Below are 17,958 nucleotides of genomic sequence, written 5' to 3'. Positions count from 1 at the left end.
TAGAGGTAAGAGAAGCACCTGACGATGCTGACCTATTAATTATTCAAACTTCAATAGAAAAATCTGTGGAGACTTCAAACGTTGCAGTGATAGGTGAAGATGTTAATGTTGTGTTCAGCGTAAAAGGAAATAATTTTTATAAAGGAGTTATTTTTACCCTTATACTATTTTTTCTTTCAAAAATTTAATAAGCTTTAATTTTGTAGATAATTATTTTTTGATACGACAAATAGATTTCAAGATATACCCAAAAAAACGTATGTTTATCTTCGCTGTCGCTAGAGTTGTTTAATAAACTGTAAGAGATACGAACAAATTCATCAATGCTTGTTTTTATAAAATTTAATAAGCTTAAATTTTATAGAATAACATTTTTTGATACGACAAATAGTTTTCGAGATAAAAGTACAAAACTTAAACAAACTCCATGTTTCTCTGAACTGCCGTTAGAGCTCACGTCGGTTTTTTTGGGGACTTCTTTTGGGTCATCACCAGACATCCCTTAGTTAGTGTGCCAAGTTTAAAAACTTTTTGGTTTTTTTTTGAGGTGAAGGCAATTTTTTACGTTCATTGATTGGACTATAAAGATATTTCAAGCAAAATATCACCTGGTGAACCTCGCGTGTGTTGGTGTCGTCCCATATAAGGCAGTTTTGCTTGTTAGCACAGCCATTAATCCAAAAATGCACCTCGTCAAATTTTTCGGCTACCTCTTTCAAACGATTCGAAGCCCAGTTAGCGAACAAACGGCATTGTCTATGGTTAAAACTTTGAGCTTCCAGGTCAGTTGATCTTCAGTTTTTAGGTTTTCTACGAAGTTGCAAGAAGTTTTTTACCCTTTCCGATGTGGCTATAATTTACAAAGCTTTTATGCGTCCTAAACTCGAGTATAACTTTCATATTTGGAGTAGAGCTATAATAAAGTACTTGAGTCTTTTGGATAGTATTGAAGAAAGAGCTCTTAAAATGATAGGAGATAGTTCTCTCACCGATACATTTGATTCTCTTGAACACTGCTGCAAGGTCTCATGCCTGTCATTGTTTTATCGTTATTTTTATAAACAATGCTATAGCGAAATATCCAGTTGCATTACTCCCCTTAAACAATTCAACCGTAATACCAAGACCGCTAGGAATCCGCATCAATTTACACTTGAGCCCAATTTTGGACGTACTGTTAAGTACAGAGGTTCTTTCCTTAGCCGCACTACGCGAATGTGAACGCTTAAGCTGACTCAATAATTCCCACTCACAACAATGTGCAGAAATTCAAAACCAATATGCATCGGTTTCTTCTTTCTAATCCTATCCTCCTTTCCTAATTGCTCGCTCTAGTGCGCGCACAATATATATACAAAAAAAATGGTTGGGTCTTGTACGGGAGTAGGCCCAAGTCCTGACGCATAATTAGATAAGTTGAAGTCTGTGAAAGGCCGAGTTCTTGTGCACGGCGAGTAATTCTGAGTATTCGGGTTATGATGTGCACTTTAACGGCCGGAAGCGATGACCTCGGCTGAATTTGCATTCCTTAAACGTACGGGTGTTGGCTGATTGTTTACTGAACCAGTCGTCTCAATTTTTTTTTGAGATGACGACGTTTGGCCAATAAACGTTGAGGAGTCGACTGTGAAGAGCCACCATGTATACCGTAAAATGGACACAAATTGGAGCGTTATGGTCATATGATAACCGACTTTCTTTTGCCTGCTATTGAAGAATACGACTTGGAGAATATGTGGTTTCAAGAAGACGGTGCTACATGCCAACCCCAACAACTCGAGCCAATATAGATGAATTACAAGAGGCATTTTCTGGATAACCCTGTATATTTTAAATGAGCTAATAGTGAATCTTTATCACCTCATTGATCAATAAAGAAAAATTGACCCAACGTACAAATTTTTTTTTACAAAATTTTCGTTTTATTAATTAATTTTGTTTATTGATGAAAGAATTTCGTGAGCTGATGTAAAAACTGAAAAGTGATGAATATTTTCTAAAAGAAAGATTTTTATCAATAATACGAGAAATGTAGGTACTGTTATATTAGGTGTTTCATTAACGTATAAGGGTCAATACGTTAAATCAATTAATTGTTAAATTGAATTTTTCTTTCTTCGGCGTCGTTTTATCGGTATTTTAACAAAAAATTCTCTGTAAAATGTACTTGCACTTCCAGAATTTCAATTTAGGACTGCTGCCAAGTAAATAGAGATTATGTTGTGTACCGTACATTAAGAATGTCGAGTATTTTATGGAACTCTGTTTTTCAATCTCATTTGTACATTCAAATTTTTAAGAACAATGTTGACAAGTACCTTTAACTTAAATACTTAAAAAACTTATATGTGTTGACGATCTATAGAATGTGGACAATATAAATATTTTCCTTAGATGGTGACATAAATTATAGTAACAAAATTGATGTCTTTGAATATTATTTTGAAAAACTGACGTTTCTATTGAGCACAATATTAAAGAGATTAGACATATGTAAGCCTCCTAACAAAACTTATCTTCTCTGTTAACAACGTATTGTTTTTCGAAGTTTAAATAAAGTGTTCCTATTTTTGTGGCCATACTTACATGAAATCTTGACAAACGAAATTGCTTTTCAAAAATCACAATTTATGAATCGTCAATGAAATATTTTAAATTAAAATTAATTAATTAAGTTTTAAATTTGCCGTGTAAAATACACATAATTCTAAAAAAATTAGTTTTGTTCCTATTATTTTAGCCATTGCTGTATACATTTATTTTTTGGCTTCCATACACACTTTTTACTACAAAAACAACCAAATAGAAATGCACCATCATACATTACCATACATTTAGACAAAAATATATTCCTGTTTTTCTGTTTTATATCCTTTTGAAGGACATCAAAAGCATTGCACTAAAAACAGCCAAAAAATACGCGCAAACGAACGAAGCGGAAAAAAGAAGGTTTTCACATTAAGCTAAAAAGCACAACACAAACCAAGCGAATGCAAAAACGAAAATTAAAAGGAAAAAAGAAAAAAACAAAACAGAAATCTCGTTGTAACAATAAACTCTAATTAATGCAAATGGGAAGAGACACCGCTTTTTCATTTACTAACTAACTACTAACGGAATGTGTGCCATTGGCGTCATACGACATATGCATACATTTGTTAACTCACACAGGATATACATATTTAGGTATGACAAAGTACACCCAAAAAAAAACATTCAAATTTAAAATCCTTCTTAAGGCTACTGGCTACACAGTTACACACAAAAGTTGAACTCAACAAGCTTGTTGAACTGAACTGAACTGAATATTATATCCTTACAAAACCCAATTCCTTTGCAAAGTACTTACTGCTTTCCATTGAAAATGAACATTTAGGATCATCGAAGGGAAATATATGCAAACTTCCTTGGCATGACAGAATTAAATGACGTCTGAAAATAAATACAAACAAAATAAACATACAAAAGAGAAAAAGGATATAAAAAAGAACTTTCTTTTGTTAAGGACACTTGAATACAAATTGTCGGATGATTGTTAAAAATTTTCACATTAAAAGTTACAAAATAAAAAAAAGAAAATGGTCAAAGGATGCAAAATAATATGATCCCTACAACGTATCCTTTTCAATTGGTATACATATTTATATTGTCCAAGGATGATGTTGACAAATGATATCCATGAGGAAATGGAAGGGTGAGATGTGGAATAAATAAAATAAAAAAGAAAATTGCAAAGGACTAAAAATAAAAATCCTCAGACTGGGATATTAGAGCTCACCTCATTGCGTACGTAATGGTCCCATTCCGGTAGATTCTCAAAGCGAAATGCATCGGAATGATGGGGTCCTTAAAGTCACCGTGCATAATGAAATACGTATCTGGTGTCCAGATATTGTCATGATGATGCAGTGCATTTAAATAATCATATTGCGATTTATTACCATATTGCAGTCGAGGATCATTCCATTGTTGATTCAATAGGAACTCAACTTCATATTTCTAAAACAATTAAAAACCAAAAATATAAATAAATACATTTAATTAGACTCTCGGGTAATTTGAGGACATTGTTAACGTTTTTTTTAAACATATTTGGTACGTAAACTTACCAAACTAGATTCGTCGGGCGATGCTAAGCTTAGAAGTAATACGTTTACATTAACTGTTAATGTACCTGTAAACAAAAGAGAAAAAATATGGAAAAGAAAATAAGGTAAATTGTAACCTTTATATGTTTTATTTTAAGCCATAAAAGATGTGGATGTGATTTAATGAGGCAATTTACTACAGTTTTTGCCCTTATGTATTTAATATAAACGGTGGTGAGAGGGACACTTCACAATAGAAATAAACATCAACAAAAACAAAACAAAAAACCGAATGAAAACAAAGAAACAAAACTAATGTTGCGTATACGCCATAGTGACCCGGGAGAGAAAATTAATAGCTCTCTTGAAATGGTTATTATGACTTCTGAGACCTTTAACGTAAGTAAAGCGAATAATATAGACTTAAATAAAATGCTAGAAAAGGTATTTTTTGCTTGTTTTAATAGCTTAAGTGTTTGAAGATTGGAAAAAAAGAATATAAGAAATGTGCTAAAAAAAGAATATTTGAATTTCTACAACTGTATAACTTTATTTTTTAGGACTCTTTTGTTTGAATTTGCTTTTCCGTGAAGAATGCTCCTTTTTATTGAGTAAGTTTTAATGCAAGTTTCCATCATAGTTTCTTATTGACCAATTTTACTATTTTTTGATATCTGTTCTTACTTCAAATCGATATTTAGTCAAGAAAATCCAGAAATTAATTCAGGTTAACCTTGGGATGAATGATAGTAAGTTGGAAACTGGTTTAAACATTATTGTTGGTGTTAAGAACATTGTGTAAATAAAATCTCGTGTCTGTGTCGTAAGTTATTGAGGGCCAAAGTTAGCTGTTTCTTTAGTTTCGAAGTATACTCTGCTTCATCAAATAATTGGCTGTTCTAATCTTGATGTTGTAATGGTGTCAGAATCGTGGTTACATGAGGGAATTTCTTGTCAACTTGTTAGTTTTCCTAGGTTAAAACTGTTTAGGAATGATCGACCTTAACGAGGAGGTGGTGTGTGTATTTTTGTAAGAGAAAGTTTTTCATCAAAGCATATCTATTTATCTTCTTAATCTAAAATTGAATTTGTATGCGTTGAAAAATGCGATTTTTTCGTTGTATACTGCCCTCGTTGTTTAGTTAAAGAAGAATTTGTATTTGAATTAGATGAAACGCTTTTAAATTTAAGTAACAGATACAACCATATTGCGTTTGATATTAATGTTAATCAACTAGAAAACTGTGCCACGACTCGATTATTTCGTTATTTTTGTGATAAATTTGGTCTTTCAGCCATCAATAACGTTTGGCCAACTTGTTTTCAATCTCAAAATAATCCATCGCTTATTGATATGTTCTTAACATCCTCAAATGATAAAGTTATTGACTTTGAACAAATAAGGTCTACTTCCGACTTGATTCATGACTTTTTATTTTGTTCTTTTAAATTTGATGTTTAACCCTCAAGAAGTTACCGAACCTTTAGTTATTGGTCATATAGAAAAGCAAACTTGACTGATAAACAAGATAAAGTTCATAATGATGAAAACTGGAATATTATACTTTATATAACTGATGTTTCAACTAAAGTTTCTCTTGTTAATACTTTACTGACTGATTTATACAATGAATGTATCCCACTAGTACAAAAAAGAATTAAAAGTAAAAATTGTCCTTGGTATAACTACGAAATCGAAATGCTTATTCTTGAAAGGGATCAGTTTTTCAGGAGATATAAAAAAATCCTTCATCTTATAATACGAACCAATATATTTTTTCTCGCAACCGAGTTAAAAGACTTATTCGTTTTAGTAAAAGATTGTACTTTTCTCGAAAGCTCAATCTCTCTTTAGGTTCCAAGAAGCTTTGCAGAAACCTTTTTGGCTGATACAGAGCCGCTAGTAATTCATAAAAATAATGTTCGAGCTACTTGGAAGAACAACTTCGGTTTGCCCACTCACAGAGAGCCTTGAAACTAACGTTTCAGAGATAGAGGGCAGAAAGTGTTTAGGGCTAAGAAATTTTTTGAGGTTAAATTAATATTCAAAAAATTAAAATAAGTCAACAATTATCATTGTTTTCTTTTAAATGTATACATTTTTTAAAGGTAGTCTAATTTACCAACGATAAATGCAGAATTTCATCAACATATCACCGTGTTCATTATTAAGTAAAACACAATGTTTAGGACCCGATTTTGGAACCTATGCACACCGCACCGGTTCATTCTTTTAACTACAAAATATTATTTTGAACAATTAAACTAAATGTTTGTCATTGACTTTAATCTATTACTTTTGATCTAATCTAAAAAAAGTTCGCTTAAACTGCCGATTGTGAAAAAGTGTTCAGTAAAATGTTGTGTGCTATAGAATCATTGTGGATCACTTAAAAGTGAGGTTCGCGCATTTAGCGGTCTATATCTTATGACCAGGGATAGGATTTTGCTAACTTTGCTCTTTTTTAAGGGCAAACGGAAGATGAAATCGGCGTTCGATAAACATGTTTCAAGCACTGGTGATTGCAAATATATATATTTTATTTTGCCTTTTTATGCCACAATGGTCCTTTTTTGCCTTTCTTCGCCATTGTTGCCTTTTTCTGCCTTCACTGTTTTTTTTTATTAAATTTTTTTAAGAAATATCTAATAATTGGTTAAGCTTTAAAAAAAATGCGATCACTTTCGCATTCCGTTGAGAATCTTTAGTTCAAAACCCAGATTTTTGAAGATTCGATACAATTTTGCGGCCCTATAAGCTTAAGAGAAAAGGTTTTGTTGTTCGTAACAGACGCTGGACCGCATAAATGAAAAAAAGTGGCAAAACTGTGCAAGGGTTGCACTCGAAAATGGTTCACGTATCTTGTGTCGCTCACGATGTAAACAGAGTTTGTGAAACCATACGCAGTCAATACTCAAAAGTTGACTCTTTCGTGTCTAACTTCAAAAAAAAATATTTCTGAAGAATCCACCTTGGATTGCTATTTTTAAGGATATGGAACCTTTATAGTCCATCCGAAAACACATTATTTTATAGACCTACAAAAATCAGGTTTATTTGACAGTCTTTATCGACTTATAATTTAAGCTAACAATATTGAAGAGATGCCTGTTTTGTAAGATATTGAAGAAAATTAAAAAAAAAAGCAAAAGGGCCCATTGCAGAGAAAGTCTTGAAGAAGTTTACTGCCGTTTTCAATTTAAACACAGGGCTAAGGACGATTGGGGAGATAAATTCTGTAATAAACGGTGACTTGGATTCCAAACTTCAAGGAAACATTGAAGTGAATAATGTTGAAAGCTTTAGATTGGTTCGACTCGTTTCAGCTGTTGAGAGACCGTTGAGCTCCTTCAACCGAAAAAAGATTGCTACCTGAGAACTTTAAAAAAATCTTGTTAGTCCAATGCTGCTTTAATTAAATGTATTTTTGTTTATTTTCCTTTTTTTTATAAATGCCTTTTCTTTGCCTTTTTCAGGGTCTTAGTTTAACTTTTTTAATTTTTTAGGTCAACAAAATCTTAACCCTCCTTCTTAAGCAGACATGATTTTTTTATGAAACTTCCTACAAAATGATAAGAACATCAAAATGAAGCTATAAGTAAGTTTATAGCCTGTCGTCTTTTAATCCAAAATGAAACTCGTATTATTTTACAAAATAAATAGAGATTTTTTTCGTTAGACACCTACAAAAGAAAGAATTTTAATGAACGAAACTAAGTCTCTCATCGATCGTTTGATTAGTCGAGACAGAAAATCGAACAGTGATAAAAGCAAATACCATCAAGTAATACAGTATTAAAACCGGGTTGCAACTTTGAAAGAAAAAGGATTTAGCATTTTAAATTTGATAGGTTGTAGGTTAAAAAAGGGTTTTAATTTGAAGGGTTATGAGACTAGATAAGAAAGCAAATCAATTTTTTATAACTGTTTGAGATCAAGAAAAAAACGCCATTTTAAATAATGACTTTGTATAATTAAATTTAAAAAAAAAAAACTATTTTTCTACTCACGAATTTTTCTAAAGAATTTTCAAAACGTAAATTATAAATTTCTGGAGCTGACAGCATCGCTGCTGAACTATTTAAAGTAGCAGATGATGACTGCTAAAATATGGTCGGAAGAAAGCATGCCCGATGAGTGGAATCTCAGCATAGTGTGGCCGATACATAAGAAAGGAGACCCTCTAAACTGCGCCAACTACAGAGGCATCAGTCACCTTAACATTGCGTATATGATCCTCTCTGCCGTATTACTTGAACGTTGAAGCCATTCGTCAACAACCTGATTTGTCCTTATCTGTGTGGCTTCAGACCAGAAAAGCCCACTATCGACCAAATATTCACACTACGGCAGATCTTGGAAAAACCCAAGAGCTGCGAACCATCTCTTTATAGATTTTAAAGCCGCGTATGACAGCATCCATAGGGATGAGCTCTACAGAGCAATGTCTAGTTTTAGCATCCCTGTCAACCTTATCCGTTTGTGCAGAATGATGATGGAGAATGCACGCTGCTCTATCAAGGTTGGAAAAAATCTCACGGATACATTTGATGTCAAAAAAGGGTTTTAGACAAGGCGATGCACTGTCATGCGACTTCATCAATATCGTTCTGGAAAGAATTGTGCAAAACTCAACCCTCAACGCTAGAGGCACAATCTTCCAAAGGTCCATCCAACTACTCGAATACGCAGATGATATTGAGATAATTGAAAGATAAAAGCGTGATGTCAGTGGAGCGTTTTTAGCATTGCGACGGAAGCAAAAAAGATGGGTCTAGTGGTCAATGAGGGCACGACCAAGTATATGCTGTCATCAAAAAAGGACATTGAAAAACGACGTCTTGGACAAAACGTCACCATAGACGGCTATAGCTTCGAGGTAGTTAAGGACTTTGTCTACCTACGCACTACTATAAACACAGACAACGACACCAGCGCTGAAATCAAACGAAGAATAAATCTTGCAAATCACTGATTCTTTGAACTGACTTATAATTTGACTTAGAAGGCAATTGAGAAGTGAATTCATCTCTCGAGCATCTAAAATTACCATCTTTAAGACACTCATCATCCCGGTTTTCATATATGGCGCTGAGGCATGGGCCTGTCAAAGAAAGATGAGAACGTCTTAGGATGCCTCGAGCAAAAAACGTTTCGGGTGACTTTTGGTCCCGTATGCATAGATGGAGAATGGAGGAGATGATGTGAAAACGAACTGTACGGCCTGTACAGCGGCACTACCTAGTTAACAGAATTAAATTCCAACGGCTTAGATGGCTAGCAAATGGACATAAAGGCTCCAGCCCTGAAGATCTTCAAATCCAATCCCGAGGGACGGCGCAGTAGAGGAAGACCGCTACTCAGGTGGCACACGCAGGAGGGTGAAGATCTCAACCAACTTGGCGTGCGAAACTGGAGACAGCTAGCTAGTGACCGATCTGGCTATAGACGCATGTTGGTTGAGGCACAGCGCTACCCCTGACTTTAGCGCCACTTTAAATATGTAAGTTAGTAAGTTAATTATAAATTGAAGACAATGCTGACTTAAAAAAATTAATAACTTATTTGTTTTGATATAAATTCTTGAAGAAACATTTTAATTTTCAAATTTATCTTTTTGTTTTGAAATTTGTAATGCAACGTTGCTAGGTTAGATTAGGTAAAAGTATCTGTCCGTGATGGCGTTGGACACACTTAGGCTAGTTAAATGGCCAATTGTGATACCACATGAATATTGAAGGTTTCTTCTAAGCTCAATAAAAAAACTGTTTGAGTCCCTTTCGAAAAGTGAAAAACTGATTATGTTAATATGGTTAAGATCGGTTAGATCGTTATAGAACAATTCCCATAGGTACGTGTTTTCCTATTAGACAGTGACCGGTTAAATTTAGTGTAGGCTTCATGTTTTTGGCGACCTGACAAGTGGTGATGTTATTGAAGCTGATGTTTGCCTTCTTTATAGAGGTTCGCATTAGCAATAGTTTATATGTAGGGATTGTAATGTGTAACGTACCTCGAAATGTTGTCGAGTGAGGGATGAAAAAAAAAACTTCAAACCCCTAAAACCATACACTCCGTACACTACCAGTAAGCCTCAGAGCTTACAGGGACTCCAAAGCTGTCCTGGCAGTAAAGTGTATGGGTGCCCAATTTCCTTACCGCGGCATGCTTGCATGGCCAAAGGTTAGCTCGTCGGATTGTCGGGGTTCTTTAGGTTAAAAATCGTACGAAAAATATTCGCGAAGCTGATAATTGTCTTGGTGTAGTAATGACACTATTTGCTATCCTTGATAGAGTGAGGAGAGTTAAGATGATGTTACCCCAGTTTCACACGGCTATGTTCTATGAGCAGAACTATGCGACACATCCTGGTTACTACGTCCTTTATTAGCATTAGCATTAGCCAAACGTAGTAGAATGGTTTGTATTGTACCATTTCTGGCGAGTTCATCTTCTTTACATTTTCCTCTTATGTCTCTATGGGACGGCACCCACTAAAGATGAACATTTAACTGTTGTGCCATCTCCATTAGAGATGATCGAAAGTTATTTACTGAAATAGAGTTTGTAGAGAAAGAGTTAAAAGATTTGATAGTGACCTGACTGGAGTAAGATATTTAATTTCAGTCGTTTAGAGTACACATATCCACGGACCCTTTCAAATATTTTTGACCCATCTGTGTAAATGTGGATTGACTCGTCTTCCAGGACCGCCCTAACCTCCCAGAAAGATCTGGAAGGTATATACAAATCTAAGAAATCTTTCGAATTGCAGTTGGATGATGGTGTAGTGTGTGTGATTTAGAATTGATTCTAAGTACTTAGAAGTTACGGAGTGTCCAATTTGTTGTTAATCCATCCACTGTGTTGAAGTTTTGAGGCAAATAGAAGAGCTTAAAGCTATTTGTTTGCTAAGTGCATCACAAGTTGTTAAGTAGAGTAGGCACTGGGCAGCCACAGATGGGGTCGTGCTAAGCAATCCGCTCGTACACAAACAAGTTGAACGTTGGACTTTTGTTTTACGCGGTTTATAGCTTTTTACTAAACTCTGAAACCCTCCACATCTAAACCAGTTATGATTTCATTTACCACCAAAATTCAGAGGAGAGGTTATAGAACACCACCTAGCGGTATCCCTCTATTAATGAATCTTTTAGTAGAAGTTTTAGCAACGTTGCTAAATTTGATCTAATTGGATGAAATTGTAACGACTTGAATGTACAGTTTTTTTCATTCTTATCAAAAATTATTATTCTATGGTTTTGAAAAATACGATTGAATTTTTCATGGTAATTTTGAAACCGAGTTTGGGGTCAGATTTAAGGAACATGGGTAGATGGTTAGTACGTTATATTATCATGCCAGAAGTCTTGCGTTCAAACCCTGCCTATGTTTTTTTTCACGGTTACTACCACTTGCGGTTAATTGACAAATCCTTTAAGAGAAATTCTTGTCATAAAAAGTGTCTTCTTATAGTAGCCGTCCGGATTTGGCTTAAAACTGTACGTCCCCTATATCCCGACAATAGTACTCTGCCAAAGGAATGGTTAAGTGCGAGTGCAGTCTCAAAGGATTGTTGGTTCGTATAAGACTAATGAGGCTTTTTTGAAACTTTATAAAATAATGAAAATATTTAAACTGAATACGCAAGGATTTAATTTTTCGAAAATATCATCACGAATTATCTTTAAAAAAAACTACTTCTTGAATTCACATAATTTCAAAATGTCTTAAGTTTCAAGTTTCTTTTCGACTTTTTCTGTGTCGTATAATGATTTTGAAACCTTCCAAATGAATTATTTGCTTGACAGTTGCTAAATCTCTTAACCAAGTCCTATTGAATAAACACCAATATTTTCGAAGCTTAAATCTCTTATTTCCTTTGTTTAAGAAATCATCTTAAATCCTTGATTCTACAGCTTAAGGAAAGACCCTTCACTCACTTGGATTTAAAAACTTCCACAGTAGATTCTTCACCAAAAGTGAGAACTGTGGTAAATTTTAAAGTTTCAATTTGTAAATGCCTCAAACAAATAAAGTCTCTAAAAGTAAATTTGCCACAAGAAAGTTTATTCTACTTAACTTCTCCTAAATGCACAAGTTTTACTTTATTTTTGTTTCTTAAATAAAAAAAAGCATACCTATAATTCCAATTATTCTAAAACGTATGCGTAGCTAAGCAGTAGAGACAAAAAAAGTCCAAATTGCGTTGACAAACTTGTTGGCAACCAACATTGTCAACGGCTAGGCAAAGCAAGTCAAGGCAACTTAAAAGTTAATGACAACGAATCGCATCGCATCGCCTGATGGTTTTAAAACCCCGCAGGAAGCTGTCTTTTCACAACTGAGAAACTTTCCCAAAAAAGGAGTTCCGGCAGTAGAATTATGTTATCAAATGCACCAATGCACACGAATCGCAAAGTAGTCTTTTGCAGATAAAGGAAAACGCGACAATTGCAAGAAGTTATTAAAATTTGTATGTTGTTCAATATAAATTTTTCATTGTAATAAAAGTTCCATGATTTTTGCCCATGAACGAACTCTAACAATGGCTTTATTATTACCTCGCAAAAACAGGCTTCTTTCATCATAGCAGTACAGCAACAAAAATGTACTTTAGTGAAAAATGGCACTAAATCACTTGACGTATTTCCCATTAAACAGTTTTCCTTTTTAAAATGAAGAAAACAATTTAAAAATTCATCCAGCAAATTGCCACTCGTTGGGGATGCAATTGATTATGGCTCTCTTATACTTGACCTACCTATGCATACTACATTGCCTAGGTATAGTAAGCCTTAACTGTTATACCTTCCAATCATCTATACCCCTACCTCAACCCGTACTCTAACAAGTCCATTCTGCAGCTGAAATCCCTGCACAAATATCCTTCAACAATGCAACTTCCTTTTATTTGCACCCAGTTTCCACATTTACATTGTTGCGAGAACGGCAAGGCTTCCTTCAGACTTCTCTGCGGCGCGGCGCGGCACGGCTCCTGGCAATGGCAAATGGGCTGACCCATTTTGAAATATTCAAATCGCTCTTCTCTTGTCTACCCTGACCGTACCGAGCCAAGCCAAGCTGAGCCGAGTAGAATGTGCCCGGATGGACGGACTCATGCCCTCGGGGGAAATTTACTTCCTTCATAACACTGTGCTGGATGGACGCCATTGCCATAGCCATCATGGACATGCACATGGACTTCAGGTATTGGTTGCAAAACTTATCATAAATTCATACAAGTAGCATCAGTAACTGACTGGGACTGCGGCTATGGCTACGGCTACCGGAATCCACCTGCTAAAAAGGGATTTTCGCCTTTCCTCTCTCCACATCTCTCTCTAAACATTATTGGAATCGAAAAAGGATGTGGCGGTGGAAAATAATAGAATGGAAAATTCAGTATCCTTTTTTTCTCTGCTGAATTTTGATTTTTCTCTTTTTCATTTTCTACTACCTCGTGACGTTATTGAACTGTGAAATGAATGTTGTTCCAAAAATAGGAGACGTAAAATTCAACAAATTAAAAATAAAAGTAAGAATAAATTACTATCGATATTTTTGTTTCTACTCTTAGTGATTTAAATTTTTACAGTGCAAACATTTTTTTCTTTCAGTGTAAAATATTTTTCTGCTTGAAGAATTATTAAAACAACAACAAAGAAAGAAAGATTGAAAATTAAGTGCGATAACAATTAACAACAAAATAATGAGAAAAGTTTGTTTTATTTTTAATATTTAAATTTTATGGTTTTTTTTTAACGAACCGCGATGGTGTGGTCTCATCGTAGACTGATTTTTCGCATTTTCCGGCGATGACAACCCACAGCAGAAGTCTTCATCTGGAAAAATGGTTGCATGATATTAAAACGGGAACGATAGCAAAACAATTAAAAAGAAATTCTCGTTGTTTCCAAAAATGTATAAAATTCAATGCACATGAATTTCGAACATAAATATTATCATCAAGTCAATAATCATAATCATTTATCTATTTATCATCAGGAACGAACATAAAACTGGAGAATTTAACATTTTGCAGGATTAATTTTTAGTGATGAGATAACGTGATTTCTACGAAGGTATACCAAAAGAGGCAATTAACAATAAATCAATAATATAATATCAATAAAAGTACGGAGCATTTATGTAAAAATGACGGAAATTTAAGAAGGACAATACTACATCTACAGTGGGGCGGGACTTATTCTAATAAAGCAATTAAGAAAATCTAATTTTGTACTAACAAGCTTCTACTTCAATTACTTCAAGAACTGTTATACAAACAAAATTAAAACATACAAAATAAAAAGAATTAAGGAAATATTTTGAACACTAAAGAAAATAAGAAAAGACATAATGCTTGATTACGAGCATCAGAAGTGGGATTACAGATATACTTTTGTACGTTCTTTGTTGCACGAGGTAAATTTTAATACTGAAAACAATGTTTTAGAAGTCATTTAAAGTAAAAGAAATTCTGGAACATTTCCACTTTCAAATGATGATGTAGCCAAGTTTTCATTTTAAGATTGGTGAGTGACTTTTTGAGCTATTTGAGGAGTTAAACTAATTTCTAAGTGTTCATCAGATTTATCATTTGTCGTCATATAAAATTGGTATGAAGTCATTATCACTTTTTCGTCATCGAAAATAAAGTTAGAAGACCATGACCACTACTCAGACTAGTTTACATCTTCAACGTACTTTGACAAGGAGCTGCCTTAATGAGCTGCCCTAATGCTTCTTATCCAACCTGATGTTAAAAAAAAACAATCCAGGAATCAACCTAGCGTTAAAAAAGTAATCCAAGACGCTAAATAACATGTGAAAGTATTACTAGTGCCATCAAGACTGCTCCAACAGCAGCCCTAGAAACATGCCTCTCTTGATATATTCGTGAAAGAACTAGGGTCCAAACAAACCTAAAGAAGACTATTGATATAGACATAGAAACCCAAATAGACTATTTAAAGCCTTAAATAGAATTCAACGCATTTCTGGAAAACATACATATTAAAGAGGATTGGTTGAAAATGGTTAAGCAGGATAATTCACTAAAGGTTTATTAAAATGGCTCTTAACGGAACCTTTCGATGTCAAAGGCTTTAGACAAGGTGATGTGCTGTTTTGTGATTTCCCTTACATCGTCTTTGAAAGAATAGTACAACGCCTCCACATCAACACCAGAGGCACTATCTTTCAAAAGTCAGTCCAATTACTAGCATATGTTGTTTAAATTGACATAATTGGAGAAACTCACCGTGATGTCAATGGGGCTTTTGTGATCATTGGGGCAGAGGCGCCAAAAAGGGTTTAACGGCTTAAGAGGACAAAACAAAGTACATGCTGTCACTATCGACAGATGTGTCAAGGCCTTTGTCTATCTAGGATCCGCTATGAACAAAGAAAATAACACTAGCGCTGAGATCAAACTAACAATTGCTCCTGCTAACCGCTGTTTCTTTGGGCTAAAGCAGTCCAACGACTGCTTTAGCTGGATCACGTAGAACGCATGAAAATCAATGCTCCGTCCCAAAAAGTCTTTGAATCCACAAACCCAGAACTGCACAGTAAAGAAAGGCCGTGGATCAGGTGACGCGCACAAGTGGAAAGTGACATCTCCCAAATTGGAGTGTGAAGCATCTAGTTATGGCCCAAGCTAGATTAAGAATTTTTTTGGCTGAGACCCTAGTTAACACAGGACTGTATCAGCCTCTTAAGTATGTTGGTAAATAGGTGTAAGGTTTTTAAAACTTGCAGGGTTTCAAGGAAGTTATGGCCGAATATTTCCAAAGGAAAAATACCTTTTATCAAGCAGGCCTTGATTGTTTTGTATCCTAAAGTTTCAAGATTATCTGCTTTTAGCACTTAGTTTTTCTTACGGAAAAAGGAGGGACAATTCTGGATGAGGTACAACAATGAATTATGACAATGAGGCACTTAAAAGTAAAAAGATCTCGTCCGGAAACTCCTTTGTGGTATATTTTATGGAAGGAGGAAACTTTTACGACCACTTTTCCTCTGGAAGGGTGGCGTATACCCGGAAACCCAGCGCCTTGAAGTGCCAAACTGGATGGAGTCGGCCCACAACCAAACAAGTTGGAGAACTAAATTTAAAGAAATTTGGTCTGGTTTCAGCAGCAATGACTTGAAAGTGAGTCTTCGGCCAGGCTCACCAAGTAAGTAAATATTACTATTTTTTGTTCGTAAGATATTTGAGCTGATAGTTTTGTTTCCAGTTTGTTGCTCAAATATTTTAAAAACACAAAATTTTGCCATTATAACATTAATTGCTTAAAATCGAAATAAGTTAAAATCCAAGAAACATTTTTTTTACAGAAAATGAAAATATATGAAAAGAAAAACTACTAAAAATCTTGGAAACAGGGGACATTAACTTTAACTAATTTAATCTTGTACAAAATATTCTTGTTAATATTTGATAATTTTATAAAAACACAACTACCACTTTTTCCGATGAGTGGAATCGCAGCATAGTTTGCCTGATACATAAAAAAGGAGACACTATGAATTGCCCCAACTATAGAGGCATCAGTTTCCTTAACATTGCATATAAGATCCTTTCTGCCGCATTATATGAACTTCTGAAGCCGTTTGTCAACAACCTGATAGGTTGTTATCAGTGTGGCATCAGACCAGGAAAGTCCACTTTTGACCAAATATTCACACTACGGCAGATCTTGGAAAAAACCAAGTAACTTCAAGTCGGTACCCGCCTTCTCTTTATCGATTTTAAACCCGCGTATGACAGTATTCATAGGGAAGAGCAAAGCAATGGTAAGGAATCCCTGTCAAACTTATCCGTTTGTGCAGAATGACGATGGAGATTGCACGCTGATCTATCAAGGTAAGAAAAGATCTCACCGATGCATTTGATGTCAAACAATTTTTTAGAAAAGGCGATGCACTGTCATGCGACTTCTTCAACATTGCTTTGTAATAAAGTGTCTACTTAATTACTCCGATACTCAGATGATATTGACATTTTTGGAAGATCAAAGCGTGATGTCAGTAGAGCGTTTTTGAGCATTGCTACGGAAGCGAAGAAGATGGGTTTAGTGGTCAATGAGAGCAAGACCAAGTTTATGCTGTCATCAAGAAAGGACATTGAACAACGACGTCTTGGACAATACGTCACCATGGACAGCTATATCTTTGAGGTAGTTAAGGACTTTGTCTACCTAGGCACCGCTAAAATTCAGACAACGACACCAGCGCTGAAATCAAACAAAGAATAGAAAGCAATTGAGAAGTAAGGTCCTCTCTCGAGCATTTCAAATCACCATCTATAAGCCACTCATCATCCCGATGCTCATTTATGGCGCTAAAACCAGGACCCTGTCAAAGAAAGATGAGAGCGTCTTAGGATGCTTCGAGAGAAAAATTCTTCGGATGATTTTTTGTACCTTATGCATAGATGTAGAAGGGAGGAGAAGGTTCAAAGACATACTGTACGGGCTGTACAGAGACACTGAGCTAGTTAACAGGATCAAAGCCCAACGTCTTAGATGGCTAGGTTTTGTAGAGCGAATATATCCAAGGCTCCAGCCCGGAAGGTCTTCGAATCCAATCCCGAGTTAAAGTGCAGTAGAGAAAGATCACGACTCAGGTCGCACACGCAGGTGGGTGAAGACCTCAACCAACTTAGCGTGCGAAACTGGAGACAGCTAGCTAGGGACCGAGCTGGCTTGAGACGCATGTTGGTTGAGGCTTAGGTCCGCCCAGACTGTAGCACCACTTTAAGTTAAGTACTCGTAAGTAAGTACAACAACCGATTTTTTTTATATAAAGCAACACAAATTACTATTAAAGTAAAAATAAAATCTTGAATATTTTGACGGA

At 35.1% G+C, this 17,958-nt stretch overlaps 1 protein-coding gene across 13 annotated transcripts in view; it reads right to left on the bottom strand.

Moving 5' to 3' along the window:
• The window catches only part of LOC129942174 (uncharacterized), a 180,589-nt gene that overhangs the window by 77,547 nt on the left and 85,084 nt on the right, over positions 1 to 17,958 (bottom strand). For 10 of the 13 annotated variants that reach the window (XM_056051005.1, XM_056051003.1, XM_056051008.1 and 7 more), the window contains 4 exons: positions 13,860 to 13,934; positions 4,110 to 4,174; positions 3,779 to 3,999; positions 3,350 to 3,432 (listed from right to left, as the gene is read on the bottom strand). In XM_056051005.1, coding sequence (XP_055906980.1) covers positions 3,350 to 3,432; positions 3,779 to 3,999; positions 4,110 to 4,174; positions 13,860 to 13,934 — 444 coding nt within the window. The remainder of the gene's footprint in view (positions 1 to 3,349; positions 3,433 to 3,778; positions 4,000 to 4,109; positions 4,175 to 13,859; positions 13,935 to 17,958) is intronic. The other 3 variants (XM_056051012.1, XM_056051016.1, XM_056051011.1) reach the window with 1 other exon arrangement.

This window comes from Eupeodes corollae, chromosome 1 (genome assembly GCF_945859685.1).
Source record: "Eupeodes corollae chromosome 1, idEupCoro1.1, whole genome shotgun sequence".
Lineage (NCBI taxonomy): Eukaryota > Metazoa > Arthropoda > Insecta > Diptera > Syrphidae > Eupeodes > Eupeodes corollae.
This window is presented reverse-complemented; position numbering and strand designations above follow the sequence as displayed.